The 13,332-nt window shown below is 26.8% G+C and overlaps 1 protein-coding gene across 1 annotated transcript; it reads right to left on the bottom strand.

The window, feature by feature from the left end:
• Positions 1–4,224: 4,224 nt before the first annotated feature.
• On the bottom strand, positions 4,225–13,332 carry LOC113850673 (DNA mismatch repair protein MutL-like). The gene is made up of 9 exons (XM_027481240.1): positions 13,136–13,332; positions 12,464–12,563; positions 6,078–6,216; positions 5,924–6,000; positions 5,474–5,578; positions 5,118–5,215; positions 4,972–5,029; positions 4,398–4,477; positions 4,225–4,318 (listed from the first exon to the last, which is right to left on the bottom strand). Exons 1-9 carry the CDS (start codon positions 13,330–13,332, stop codon positions 4,225–4,227), a joined length of 948 nt encoding a protein of 315 aa, XP_027337041.1.

Here is a 13,332-nt window from a genome sequence, read left to right as displayed (position 1 = left end):
AGAGATGAAACTGAATTTGTTGTTAAATAAATTGCGAAACTGATTCTCAAGAGTGTCTTAGTCCTTTTTCAATTCTTGGACTAGATGAAAGTCTAAGTCTCCATTAATGGAGGAAAATGAAAAGTAAAAAACGGAAGAGAAAAAAAACCGAGAGAGAGAAGAGAAGAGAAGAGCCAAAAAATTTAAATTCAAAATTCAAAAATTTCATTCGTCATTTTGTTCCATTTTTTCGGCTATGAAAACAGCCTCTTTGTGATTCATGGCCTGAAGGACAATTGTAGCCTTGGATGTCAGCTTCAAAACAAAACTGGAATGAGCTTAATCGGACATCTGTGGACCGAGATATGGCCCAAATACTGCACCTTGTTCAAGATCCGTGATTGCAGCGTTTCAACTTCTTCCAGGCCCAATTTCAGCTTCTTATAATCAGAATTGGTTTCTGACCTCTTCATAGGAATTATGCACCTTTTTCTTAGCTTTCCTACAAAATCAAGAATCACAATAAAAGGAGTTCTACAACTCAAGATATAGTCCAGAAACCAAAACAGTATCAGAATTTGCTAAATACTGAAAAAATTAAATAAAGCTCAAATAAAATTTAAACATCATAAAATGATTCAATTCAACCAATTAGGCACAAAAGAGGATTAATGAGGTAGGAATGAGAGGAAATAATGTTATAAAAATCTAATTAATCATTGATTATATAAATAAAATATATTAAATATATAATTATTTTTATATAATAATATTTTTATAGAATGATGGTAGGTTTGAAGTTATTTCTAAAATTTTAAAATACTATAAATATTTCACATATTTTTTTAAATAAAAATTAGTACTTTATTTTGAAAATTATAAAAAATAAATTTTTATAGCGAATAAATTTTTAAAATCAACAATGAAGATAATAAATAGAATAATATTATTATTTTATTATTTTTATTTATAAAATTTATAATATAAGGAGAAAGAATTTATTTTTATTATTCTAGATTTGCAAGTTGAGAAGGAAAATAGTTTAAACAATGTAAATACTAAAATAAAAGAAAATAACTTAAAAATAATTAATTTTTCAAATAAATTTTCAACTATATGAACACTAAATTTAACAAAAAAAAATAATATATAAGTCATAAATTTATAAGATATTGTCATAATTTTTTAAATTATACAATAATTTATAACTTATATTTTTTCTTAGATGAAAGAAATTACGTTAAAGAAAAAATAACCACAGAAAACTTAGAAGATTGAATAATTTGTATTGCATTATTTTTAATATTAAATGAAATTATTTTTATTTTAAATTTCTCTTATTTGTTATTTAATTTTTTAACAACTTTACTTTTTTTTGTTATTTTAGTTTTTTAAAAAACAGATAAATTATTAATCAATAATAATTAATATATCATAATTATGTATAATCAATTAATATGAATAAAATTTTAAAATGTAAAATTTAAATTTTTAAAATAAAAAAATTACGCATAATTGATATTTGATGATTCTGTTATAAGTTTTATTTGTTTTTAAATGTTACGGTAATTATTATAAATTTAAAATTCTCAAATTAAAAGTAATTAATTATAATAATTAAAATAAATTAAATATTATTAAATATCATAATAATGAAATGGTAATATATTCAGAAAATAAATGAATAAAATTTATTATTAAAATCTTATAATAAATATTCAATTTGCATGTTGAATATTTTTATAACATAATAAATAAATAAATAATAATATTTTAAATCTAAATTTAAATTTGAATGTTCGATTTAGAAGGAATGTTTGATTGGTTTGTCACCTTTGTAGGCTCATCTAAATATCAATGCCGACAATCCATTAAAGCAATTGAATGTTCGATTTAAAAATATTTTTATAAATTAAGAAATGGATAGAAGAGAAAAAAAAAAGAGAAAACCAGCTAAAATAAAATCAAAAGTTAAGATATTAGTATACTAATTCAGTTAACAAAAAAAAAATCAGCTTAACTACAATTTTAGTTTTTTAAGTATTTTCGGGTTAATTAAGTTGTTCTATTTTAAAATTAAGCAAATTTAGTCTCTTCATTAAATTTATAATTAAAAACTCAAATTTTTATTTTTACTAAAAATATACATAAACTAAATTAATTAAATTATTTTAAATTTTCTACCCAAAACTCGCCTGTCATAACATCAATTGTTTTTTCAAGATAACAAAAATTCTCAGTTTTTTCTCTTCACATCTCAATTTCACATCTTATACAATTATTTAAATTTTAATATAGAGCGTACAACTGTGTGAATAATCTAAATTTAAAATTAGTCAATAATCGCATTTAAAAAGTCTATTTATCTTTTGGTCTTAATTATTTAAAGAAAATTAATTATTTATATATTTATTTCTCATAATAATCAAGTATGTTTATATAAATAATTTATTTTATTTTATTTAAATTTAATGTTTTTATATATGCATGTAGGTATGTAAGATAAAAAAAAAATGTCACGATAAAAATGTAAATTTATTATCCAAAAGAGTATAAAATTTAAATATCTTATGTCTTAAAATTTTTGTTGCCCAAATTTACGAAACTTAAATTAAAAAAATTAACCACATTTTTTTAAAAAATAAAAATTATGTTTTGTTACTTCAAATAACAAAAGATGAATTTATATATATATACACACACTAGCAAAACTAGGAGTACGTATTTAATTTAAATGCAAAGATTAATGCTAGGTATACAAATAGATTTGTGCTACTACTATGCATTTAGTTGAGTGACTCAATAATAGGAAAGTTGCATCATAACGAACGTCATAACTAAAATCATTATAATTTTCTGCTTCAGCTATCAATCGGTGCAATCATATTTTATTTATTTTTTAATTTCATTAAAAAATTTAAGTTAACTATCCCAGACATAAAAATTGTTTTGATTTTATATTTTTTTTGATAAAATAGTTATTTATATTTTGTAAGTAAAAAAGCCAGAATAACAATATAAATATATAAATGTAATATATAATGTGTTAAAATTTAAATTTTAATTAAAATCACTTAAATTTGAATTTATCTTAAAAATTGTTTTTGCTTATGAAAAAGAAAAGGCCTTACTTCTTAACGTAGGGGTTCCACAAACGTAAGAGATGTGTTAAATCACTTTCTATAATGCAACATTTAATACGGTATATAAAGATTTAAAATATAAAATTTAATTTAAATTGAAGTAATAGTAGTAAAAATAAATTAATTAAATGAGATACTTAACAATCAATAAAAGAAAAAGGTACTTCATTTGATGAAAAGAATAACACAAAAGTATTCGTAGAAATTAAAAAAGTACGAATAAACTAAATTAAAAATTTTGATCCGCATAGGCATAGAATTCCTTTGTTTTGTTGGGTGACATCGCTGAAAACCCGTTCGACATCGTCGTTACCATAATTTGATTACGTCGTTTTATTCTTTTTTCTTTTATCAAGGTACAATTGCATTTCATGGCTGTAACCTTCCACTGTAACAGTCAAAAAATTCAACTAGCTCAGCCCTATTTTTAACCCATGTGAATTAGGGTAAAAAAGTTCAAAAAATTTAAAGTTCTATGGGTCAATAAATCCACAGGGTAAGGCCTTATGGGCCAAAAAAATTACTGATATTAAAAAAGTAACTAAACAATATGACATACAAAAAAGGGTTTTTTTGGCAGTCCAATTTCATTGATACACACCTCAATGCAATATTTGACTCTGCAAGGAAAATAAATAGATATATAGTAGCTACCAGCTTAATAAAAGAACTTACCGCAAAAAGAAATATAGCAAGGGTTAATAAAAAGAAAATTTCCATTCAGAGAGAGAGACTGCAATCCAGGCACATAGGATAAGCAAATGAACATAGCAGAACTATAGAAACACAAAGGACACGATCTACTACAATACGTATCCATAAGTTTTTGATCCAGTGCCCCTGAATATGACAATTAAAGACACTCACTTTAAACACCGATCAACAAAATAAGGCAAGCAGATTGTGCTTGGAGCCAATCTCTCACTGAGAGAAGCTTCAGCGAAATTAGTGTTCTCTAGCTATTGCTAATGAAATGAAACCAGAACAGTTGCTAATAAGCAGAACAGAACAATCGAAAAAATAGAACTAAACTTGTTTCGTTCCTGGGGTATTGTATGCCCTGTTAAAAGGTCATCAGCTTTTTCATTTTATTTTTTCCATTTCATCTGCAGTAAAATTTTGTTGCTCCATGCCCTGTTAACTTTCCATACCCTCTCTTGAATATAAGTTCCCTCACACTCTTCAGATTTGGGTTTCTAGGGCAAAAGCAGAGATCTCTTTAGTGGTCAAAAAAATCATCACCACATTTAAATTGTGACAAAGAAGTAAGCATACCCATAAGTCACATAAGGCTCAACTCGGTGCAGCATGTTCTTTATGGCTTTGTTAACTAAGAGAAATACACCATTGAAAATCTGTTTTACAAAATGACAAGGATCAGCACCACCAAATCCCTTGCATATTAATAAAAATGCAGTATACAGTTGTTCATTGCTCTAAAATGCTAAACAAATTGCACGCAATGCATTACAAATCATAACAAAACTCATCCACGCGTCCAATTGTTTTTAACAACTTAAATAAGACACTGTAATGCCTCAAAACTTCCACTCTCTATGCAGAAATCTCACAGAGCCAAACAACAACCTAAAACCTAATGATCAAACATATATACCTTTGCTAGCGGAATACAATGAGAGAGAAAATTAGAAGAGTACAGTCACAGAAGTAGTTGTATGACAGTTTTTATAGCTCACATTATTTACCTCTTCTTTTAGTGCTCAAAAATTATAAAAAACTTCCAGTTCGAACTATCCTACAACTAAGCTCCACTGTAAATAGAAATCATAACAATAAACTGAAGGAAACATCAAACATCCATAGAGAATTATATGATTATAAGTAATACCTGTCTCAATCGCAACAGCTGCAAGATCTTTCTGGTCTTCGGGCGCATGCCATTAATACTGAAAGATCACAATTATATTAGTCAGAACGACAAAAACACTCTTAAGGTTTGGGATAAGAGGAAAAACCTAATAAATAAAAACATACCCAAGAATGCGAATAATAAACAACAGTTTAGCCTCTGGATCGACATAAAATCCACCTTTCAGCTTCGCCTTGCATTTCAACCAAATCAATTCCTTTTCCTGCAAAATTAAAAATTAAAAAGCAAAAACAAAATTAGTTCAAAACCAGAGTACATGGTTGAGAATGGTAGTAACCTGTACCTGATCATTGTACTCCTATCAATCAATCAATTTGATCACTCTGCTTCTTCGAAATCATGGCCGTAGTTGTGTTGCAACATTCCTTCTTCAGCTTGGCTTCCTTTCCCGTTGCAAATTTCGACTCAACGTTGCAAAGATCAAAAAATCATGAGGAATGGAGATTTTGATGTCACAAACCATGAATTTGTATGATTTTAGAGGATTGGGATTAAGGTTTGTATGAATTTGGGTAACATTTGGAAGTGTTTTCATGGTCGAGGCTGATCCATGGATATCCTCACCCTGGTCCACATATTAAGAGCTAAATAAATATAGGGGCAGGGGTAGCCCTTTGGCTAAAGCCCTTTTAGACTGCTATATCTCCTACGTTAGAAAACAAGTGAAACAACATAGTCAAGGTAACTCAGAAAACATGTAAAATTTAGCTAATATTTTCCCCCTTGTTTTCTTCTCATTTCCATTGTTTTCTTCTCCACTCCACCACCTTCATCAGGAAAGTCTCCCGCGTAATACTCAACTTCCCCAACATAATCTTTAGAATCATCTTGTCGATGTCCCCTGTCTTCCCAGGCATTTCAATGGATTTGCCCCTTCCCATCTTATGATTCTTCCATCCATGAAACACACTTTCCTTCTTGCAAAGCCAACTCTACCAGAGTTCCTCCCAAGTTGCAACTCACTCATTCGCATTTCTTCTACCATCCCTAGCAAATCTCAAAAACTGCACTTCAAATTGTTTATTGGACCACGTTAGAGTCAGGTTCCCCACATATATTTCTACCTTTCAGAACTCGCAGAGCCTTTTCCGCATCCGGAGGAAAATCAAACACTACAAAGCCATATCCATCTCTCTTTAGCTGAACATGACCATGTCCAAATCGACCGAAAACACGCTCAAGTTCATCTCTTTGAGAATATTCCTGACAGATTACCTTACATTGGTAAGATTACAATATCAAAAGTCACATTTGGCTGCAATTTCATCATTTACCTTACATGTATTCACTGTCCTTTGAATAATGAGATAAGAGTTGAGATTGAGTTGACAACAAAATTTAAATTACCAAATTAAATCTTCATGTAATCCTCCGCTTTTAGTTGAACAAAGAGGTATGTGCATTAGATACATCCTTATCTAATACAAACAGAATTCTAGAACAGTTAACGAAATTCATATTAGATAATCATCTGATATTAGCCTCTCTATATTCAATTAAACATAAATCAAATTCGTTGTCTAGAAGAAAAAGTTTGTCATTCATGTTGAGTCTCATAAGTTCAACACATACACAGGAATAGATTATTAGTCTATATTAAAGTTAGTTTGCTTCTCAAAGAGACTCTTATCTCCAACAATAATATAAAGGTCACTAAATACCAATTAAACCATATTTAATAGATTTAAATTTTTTTAACCACATTTTTTTTATATGTAAAGTATCAGCTACGCAAACATGTAATTATTGTAGTTAACTAAAATTACAAAAAAAAATTCATTAATAAAATAGATGACAAAAATTATCTTCAAGACGATTTTTACAATATTCTTGTAATCCATTGAATTTCTCAAAAAATTATTATTTTTGTCTATAGTATCTTTATATTGATTGATGTCCTTAACAACTCTCTTTTAACATATTAAATTTCACCCAGTACAGCTCCCTATTGAGTTACATTATCACAAGCATCTACATGTGCAGCAACAAAATTATAATTATTTTATAATATACTAAAGTTATATATCTTAATTTTATTTATTTAATATAAAACTTTTAAACTAGAATATGCAAATTAATAATTCGAGTTAATAAGAATAAAAGTATAAAAAATAATAGTTAGAATGATTTTGCTAAAATCTAACTAAATTACCTCTGACCTGCTGTGTTCCAACAAAACATAAACACATATTACACTTTCCTTTAATGATGTTATATTATTATTTTCCAATTTAATTAATAAAACTAGTTAACAACAAAAATAGAAAATTAAGCAAAATATAAAGTATTTTATTTAGCAAAGTTACATCTCTATTTTTATTGAATTTATCATTATTCTAATCTCGTTCTAACAATTATCTTTTTAATAATTCATCTTTCTCGATGTAGCACAGATCTTGTGTAGACTATCATACCACAAGATAACTTTCCATCTATGTCCCATAGAATTTCCTATATGTTTTGTCAGGTTTGTGTTATTTCTTATAAACCAAACAAATTTATAAACTTATGACACATATTAGTTATAAAAATGAGTAGACTATCGATTGTTCTGGAACTAGCTTTTATTCTTATCTAGAAAAAATTATTCATAAATATATGTACATTTACATCTTCTATGTAAAACTAATAAATTTTAAAAAGTATTTACTTTTTAACTTCAATGGATGTTTCTCTTGTTCTAACGGTAAACAATTGTAACTGTTTATTAACATTCTAATATGTCCACAAACATCACTGATAGTTGTGATTTCTTTAACAATAACTTTAGTTTATCTTTGATGAACATAATATCTTAACAAACAATTTAAAACAAATCCTTAAAATGTATACCAAACTAAATTTCAAAGTTTCATAAATTTATAAAAATTTAATAATTATCACATAATCGTTAACTAATTTAAAAAGTTTTAGACATTTAATTTATTAATATTATCTTTTTATGGCAAAAAAACTCAACTTTTAACGTTGAGAAGATCTCGTTAAAATAATTTAAACAGTAATTATTATAGTTGAGATAAAAAAAAATCTAAATTCTAAGATAAAATAAAATTTATAACTAATAGAAAAATCAAATCTTCTAACATTTCTTAATCAAGTAAATCATCCTCACCACTATTTAAAAATGATATTTTAAACCACTAATTCTAAGTGTTTTTGAAAATGAATTAATAATTTCTTAAAATTTCAATCTTTTAAATCTTTAAGCTAGATGACAAATTATGGGATGTGATAGATTATCTGTTAATTAATTGATACAAATAAATTTTGTAACTTCACCGTGAGTCTCTAAAAGATAACAATGTTATAAATTATTTAATATAAAAATAATATCTATAAAATATTGTTAAGTTATTTAAAATTATAAACTTTATTATAACACATTAATTTTTTATTTACAAATTTCAGGGAATTTGACTACAGTGAAATAAACTACTCTGAAATGCAAGATGATGTATTCCCACAATATTCTGCTATTGCAAGACATCTCTTGCAAATGTGCAATGGAGAACACGTCTTGCAGGAGTAAATTGTACTCTTCCTTGTGTTATATGTCTTGTCTTAGCTAATTGAGTTAATATATATATTTTTAGGCAATATTTCATTTTATTTATTAAATTTTATATATTGAAATTTTATTGTTAATTTTATATTATTCAGGTAAATTATTATCATGTCACACATTTTTCAAAAAAATACCATTGTCGATTATCTATGTCTTCAATTGATTAAACATTTTTATGCAAATTTATTAAATATTTGTGCAATGTAAGATTAATCAATTATTTTTTTTTAATGTTTTTTACAAATTATCTTCGTTGTCGTGCATAGCAATGAATTTTTTTTATCCTATCACTTCTACATTTCACAATCCAATTAAAACATGAATTTGAGTGTTTTGGAGACAAAATACGTAGCTACAGTATAGTGATCATTATCTACTTTAATCATAGTCGGCTATGGACACATTCATCCAACAAATAAAGAAAAATGATTTTTTGTATTTTATGCGTGTCTTTCAACATAGCATTTACAACATATACTAATATGAGCATATTGTTTTACTGTGGTCAAACTTAAAAATTTGTAAGTAAAATATTAATTTATTATAAAAAAATTTATAATTTTGAATAACTTAACAATATTTTGCATTGAATGTTTTTATATTAAATAAAATTTAATCTTGTTAACTTTCAAAGACTCACGAGGAAAGAAATTACAAAATTTACTCGCATAAATTAATTAAAAGATAATCTATTACATGTATGATTTGTCATTTAACTTTAAAATTCAAAATATTGAAATCTCAGTAAACCATTAATTCGTTTGCAAAAACAATCAGAATTAGTATTTTAAAACATTATTTCCAAGAAGTTGTGAAGATAGTTTATTTGATTCAAAAAATATTAAAAGACTTAATTTTTTCATTAGTAATTATAAAATTTCATCTTGTCTTATAATTTATGTTTTACATTTTTTATCTCAATTATAATAATTTTTACTTAAATTACATTAATGATGTCTTCTCAAAGTCTTTTTCACCGCGGCCTGAAACTTTGTTTATATTAGTCAGCAATTATGTAGTAATTATCAAATTGTTATGAGTTTATGCAACTTTAAAGTTTAGTCAGTTATGCATTTTAAAGATTTATTTTAAAATTTCAAATTGTTTGTCATGTTGTGTTCACCAGAGATGGAGCTGGAGTTATTAGAGAAATCACAGCTTTTGCTGATGTTTGTGGCGAGATTGGTTATAATTTAGAACAAAGAGAAAAAAAACACTATCAAAGTTTAAAAAAAAAAATTATTTCTTAAAATTTATTCAGTCATACTTGAAAAATGCAGAAGCACATACATTTATGAATAATCTTTTTCAAGTAAGAATAAAAACTAGTTCTGGAAGAATTGATGACACATTGATAGTTCACTCACATTTTTATAGTTAATGTGTCATAAATTTTGAAACTTGTTTGATATATATGAAACCACACTTGTTAGGCAAACCATACATTGTGATATAATGGACTTACCACTGGGTCTCTATTGATAGTCCACTCACATTTTTATAGTTAATGTGTCATAAATTTCAAAACTTGTTTGGTTTATATGAAATAACATTTGTTAGGCAAACCATATATTAAAGAACAGAAATGAAAATTTACATTGTGGTATAATCGACCTACCAACCACTGAATCTCTAATGTGCTTCATTAAGTAAAGATGAATTATTAGAAAAATAATTGTTAAAATGAGATTGGGATAAAGATAAATCTAATAAAAAAGAAAGTACAATTTAAATGAGTAAAATACCTTAATTTTTTTTTATTTTCTATTTTTTAATTAACCAAATTGATTAATTAGATTGAAAAACCATAATATAGTAGCATTAAGGGGAAGTGTGACATGTACTTTTGTTTTGTTGGAACACGAAGAAGTTACTTTAATTAAATTTTAGCAAAACTATTCTAATTATTATTTCTTATATTTTTATTATTATTTACTTAAATTATAAGTTTTCACTTATATTTTAAAAATTTTATAGTAAATAAAAAAAAGTATCAAATAATTATAATTTTATTATTATGTTTGATACTGTAAGCTTAAACAATTTGGTGAGAACTTAACGAATTATAAGAATACTAACTTTCAAGAGCCATCATAAAGACAATTCTTGTATGAAAATTTATTTGTAGTTTTAGAAAGTAATTAACCGTGACAATTACATATTCGTATGGCTGATATTTTATATGTACAAAAAATCATTGTTAAGAAAATCTATTAAGTATGGTTTAAACGATGTCTATGTAACCTTTGTATCATTGTTGGAGATAAAGTTCTCACTTAAAACTTAGGAGACAAAAAAGATTTGATATAGACTAATCCTGTCGTAATACAGCTTACTCTCATTTTTTTCTAAGGCTCAACATGTATAGCAATTTTTTTCTAAACAACCAATTTCATTTACCATCTAATTGAATATAACTTCATATAATCAAGAGTTCTTGACATTAGAGAGACCAACTGACATTGGATGATTAGATCAAATCAACACAACACCTTAATTAGTTTCAATCCAAAGACAGATTAATAATGAAGCAAATTCAAGATTTTAGATTCACTAAGGATTGCATATTGTCCTATTAAAGAAACCCTAACATTTTACAACCAAATATGTAAAATGTGGTAAATGCAGACATGAATATATAGCTAATGTTCAAGTTTCATGTCAGAAATGTTATCTTTTACAAAAGTTGATAGAATAGTATTGCTAAAAAAAAAAGGACTTAAGTATAGTTTTTGTTAGCTTAGAAAAAATATATGATTGTGTACCAAAAGAGTGTTATAAAAAAACTTTTGAAAAGAAAGGAGTTTGTGTAACATATTTGAGCAATATAAGACATGTACGGGGGAGTAACTACATTACATTTGTAAAAACTTTTAAAAGAGTATTTGAAGGCTTCCTTGTATAGATAAACTTACATTAAGGCTCGCTTTAAATCCTTACTTATTTAAACTAATCCTCTAAGTGTTTATGAGTGACATATAAAAGATTATTTTTAAATAAATGCTCTTTGCATATGATATAATGATAGTTGAGTATTAAAAAAAAGAAAGTAATATTAAACTTGAGTTATAAAAAGAGACTTTAGAATCTAAAAATTTTCATTTGAGCATAAATAAACAAAGTATATGCATTGCAATTTTAATAAAAAAAGATGATTATGCATTAAAAGTCAAAATTAAAAATATATTATACCACAAATCTCTAAATTTAGGTACCTTGGATTGATTCTTCAAAATAATAATAAAAATAATGAAAATATTACTCGTATAATACAAATTGTGTAATTAAAATGGAAACTGACGTCAAGAGTTATTTATGAACGTAAAGTATCTATCAAATTGAAAGAGAAATTTTATCATATTGTAATACGATCAGCTCCAAGGAAACAACACTAAATAAAAATAAGAGTAACAAAGATGAAAATGTTAAAGTGGATGTGTAGTCAAATGAAAAATGACAGAATAAAAAATAATTGTATATACAAAAATGTTGGAGTAGCACCCGAAGTGAAAAAGAAATATCTATTATATAAAATTACATAGAGCAAGATATAGAATGGAAGAATGCAACTATACCCCGAATCACAAATTTTACATATTCAAACTTCTCTAGAAACGTTGTTGTTGTCGTCGTTGTTGAGGGTTTAATCTCCAATCACGATAAATAATTTTGATTGTAGTTAAAGTTCAGTTCACCGTTTTTATTTATAATTTTGCAAGTGGAGGAATGGAAAGGAAAATGATGCCAAAAGGGATATTTTGTAGAGAGAGTTGGAAGAGAAAAGGATCGGAATCGTATTTGCATAGATCTGAAGAGAAGAAGAGAGAAGCAACCTATCGAGGTATTAGATTCAAAAAAAAAAAAAAAATAGGAGAGAGAGATCACCAGAAATTTCCGACTTCTGTCAAACGATAACTGTTCTTGCTTCTTTCTTAAGCGTTGCAACATTCCTTCTTCAGCTTGGCTTCCTTTCCGTTGTAAAGTTCTGACTCAAGTTGCAGAGATCAATTAATTATGAGGAATGTAGATTTTGGATAGTCACAAACCACGGATTTTGCATGATTTCAGAGAATTAGGAATAGAATTCGTTTAACTTTTGGGTAAGATTTGGGAGTGTTTCACGGTGAGGGCTAAACTGTACATGTCAACCAAAGTTCCTGTAGTTTTTATTTAAAAATATAATTAAAATTAATGTTAAGGTATATTTTATTATATTTATTAATTTTTAAAAATACAGTCTTGTTCCGCATTATGAGTTTGTAATTACATTCTCCTCCAAAATCTACAGTTTATAATTTTATTTTTTTTTACTCATGACGCCTTGCCCTATGGGATTTTTAACCCATAGGAGTTTTGATTTGGTGGATTTTTTTTTTGGCTTACGAAGCTTTTTGGGCGTAACCCGGGCTAGAGATAGGGCTAGAGCAATAGGGTTTTTTAACAGCTCAATAATAGTAGATAGATAATTATTTACAAAAAAAATTAAAAAAACGATTAAATGAACAAACTACCGTTATTTGCGTTCCTTTGACAATGGTTGATGCAGTGCTTCATAACGCCATCTCCATAGGAAACCCTGTAACCGGGGATTGGCCTTGGGTAATGATAGTGACAATAACGTGAGCGACATGGGTCATGCTAGCGAGAGCCTCACCTCGAAACCCCATGGACTTGATGCGCTGCAAATCTTCAAACGCAGACAATTTGGATGTCGTGTGGCGCTTGCACATTATGGGAAGGTCCTCAAACTGCAT

Source organism: Abrus precatorius, unplaced genomic scaffold (assembly GCF_003935025.1).
Source record: "Abrus precatorius isolate BTA unplaced genomic scaffold, Abrus_2018 Scaffold9, whole genome shotgun sequence".
Taxonomy (NCBI): domain Eukaryota; kingdom Viridiplantae; phylum Streptophyta; class Magnoliopsida; order Fabales; family Fabaceae; genus Abrus; species Abrus precatorius.
Note: the sequence above shows the minus strand (reverse complement) of the source record. Positions and strands in the feature narration are given on the sequence as shown.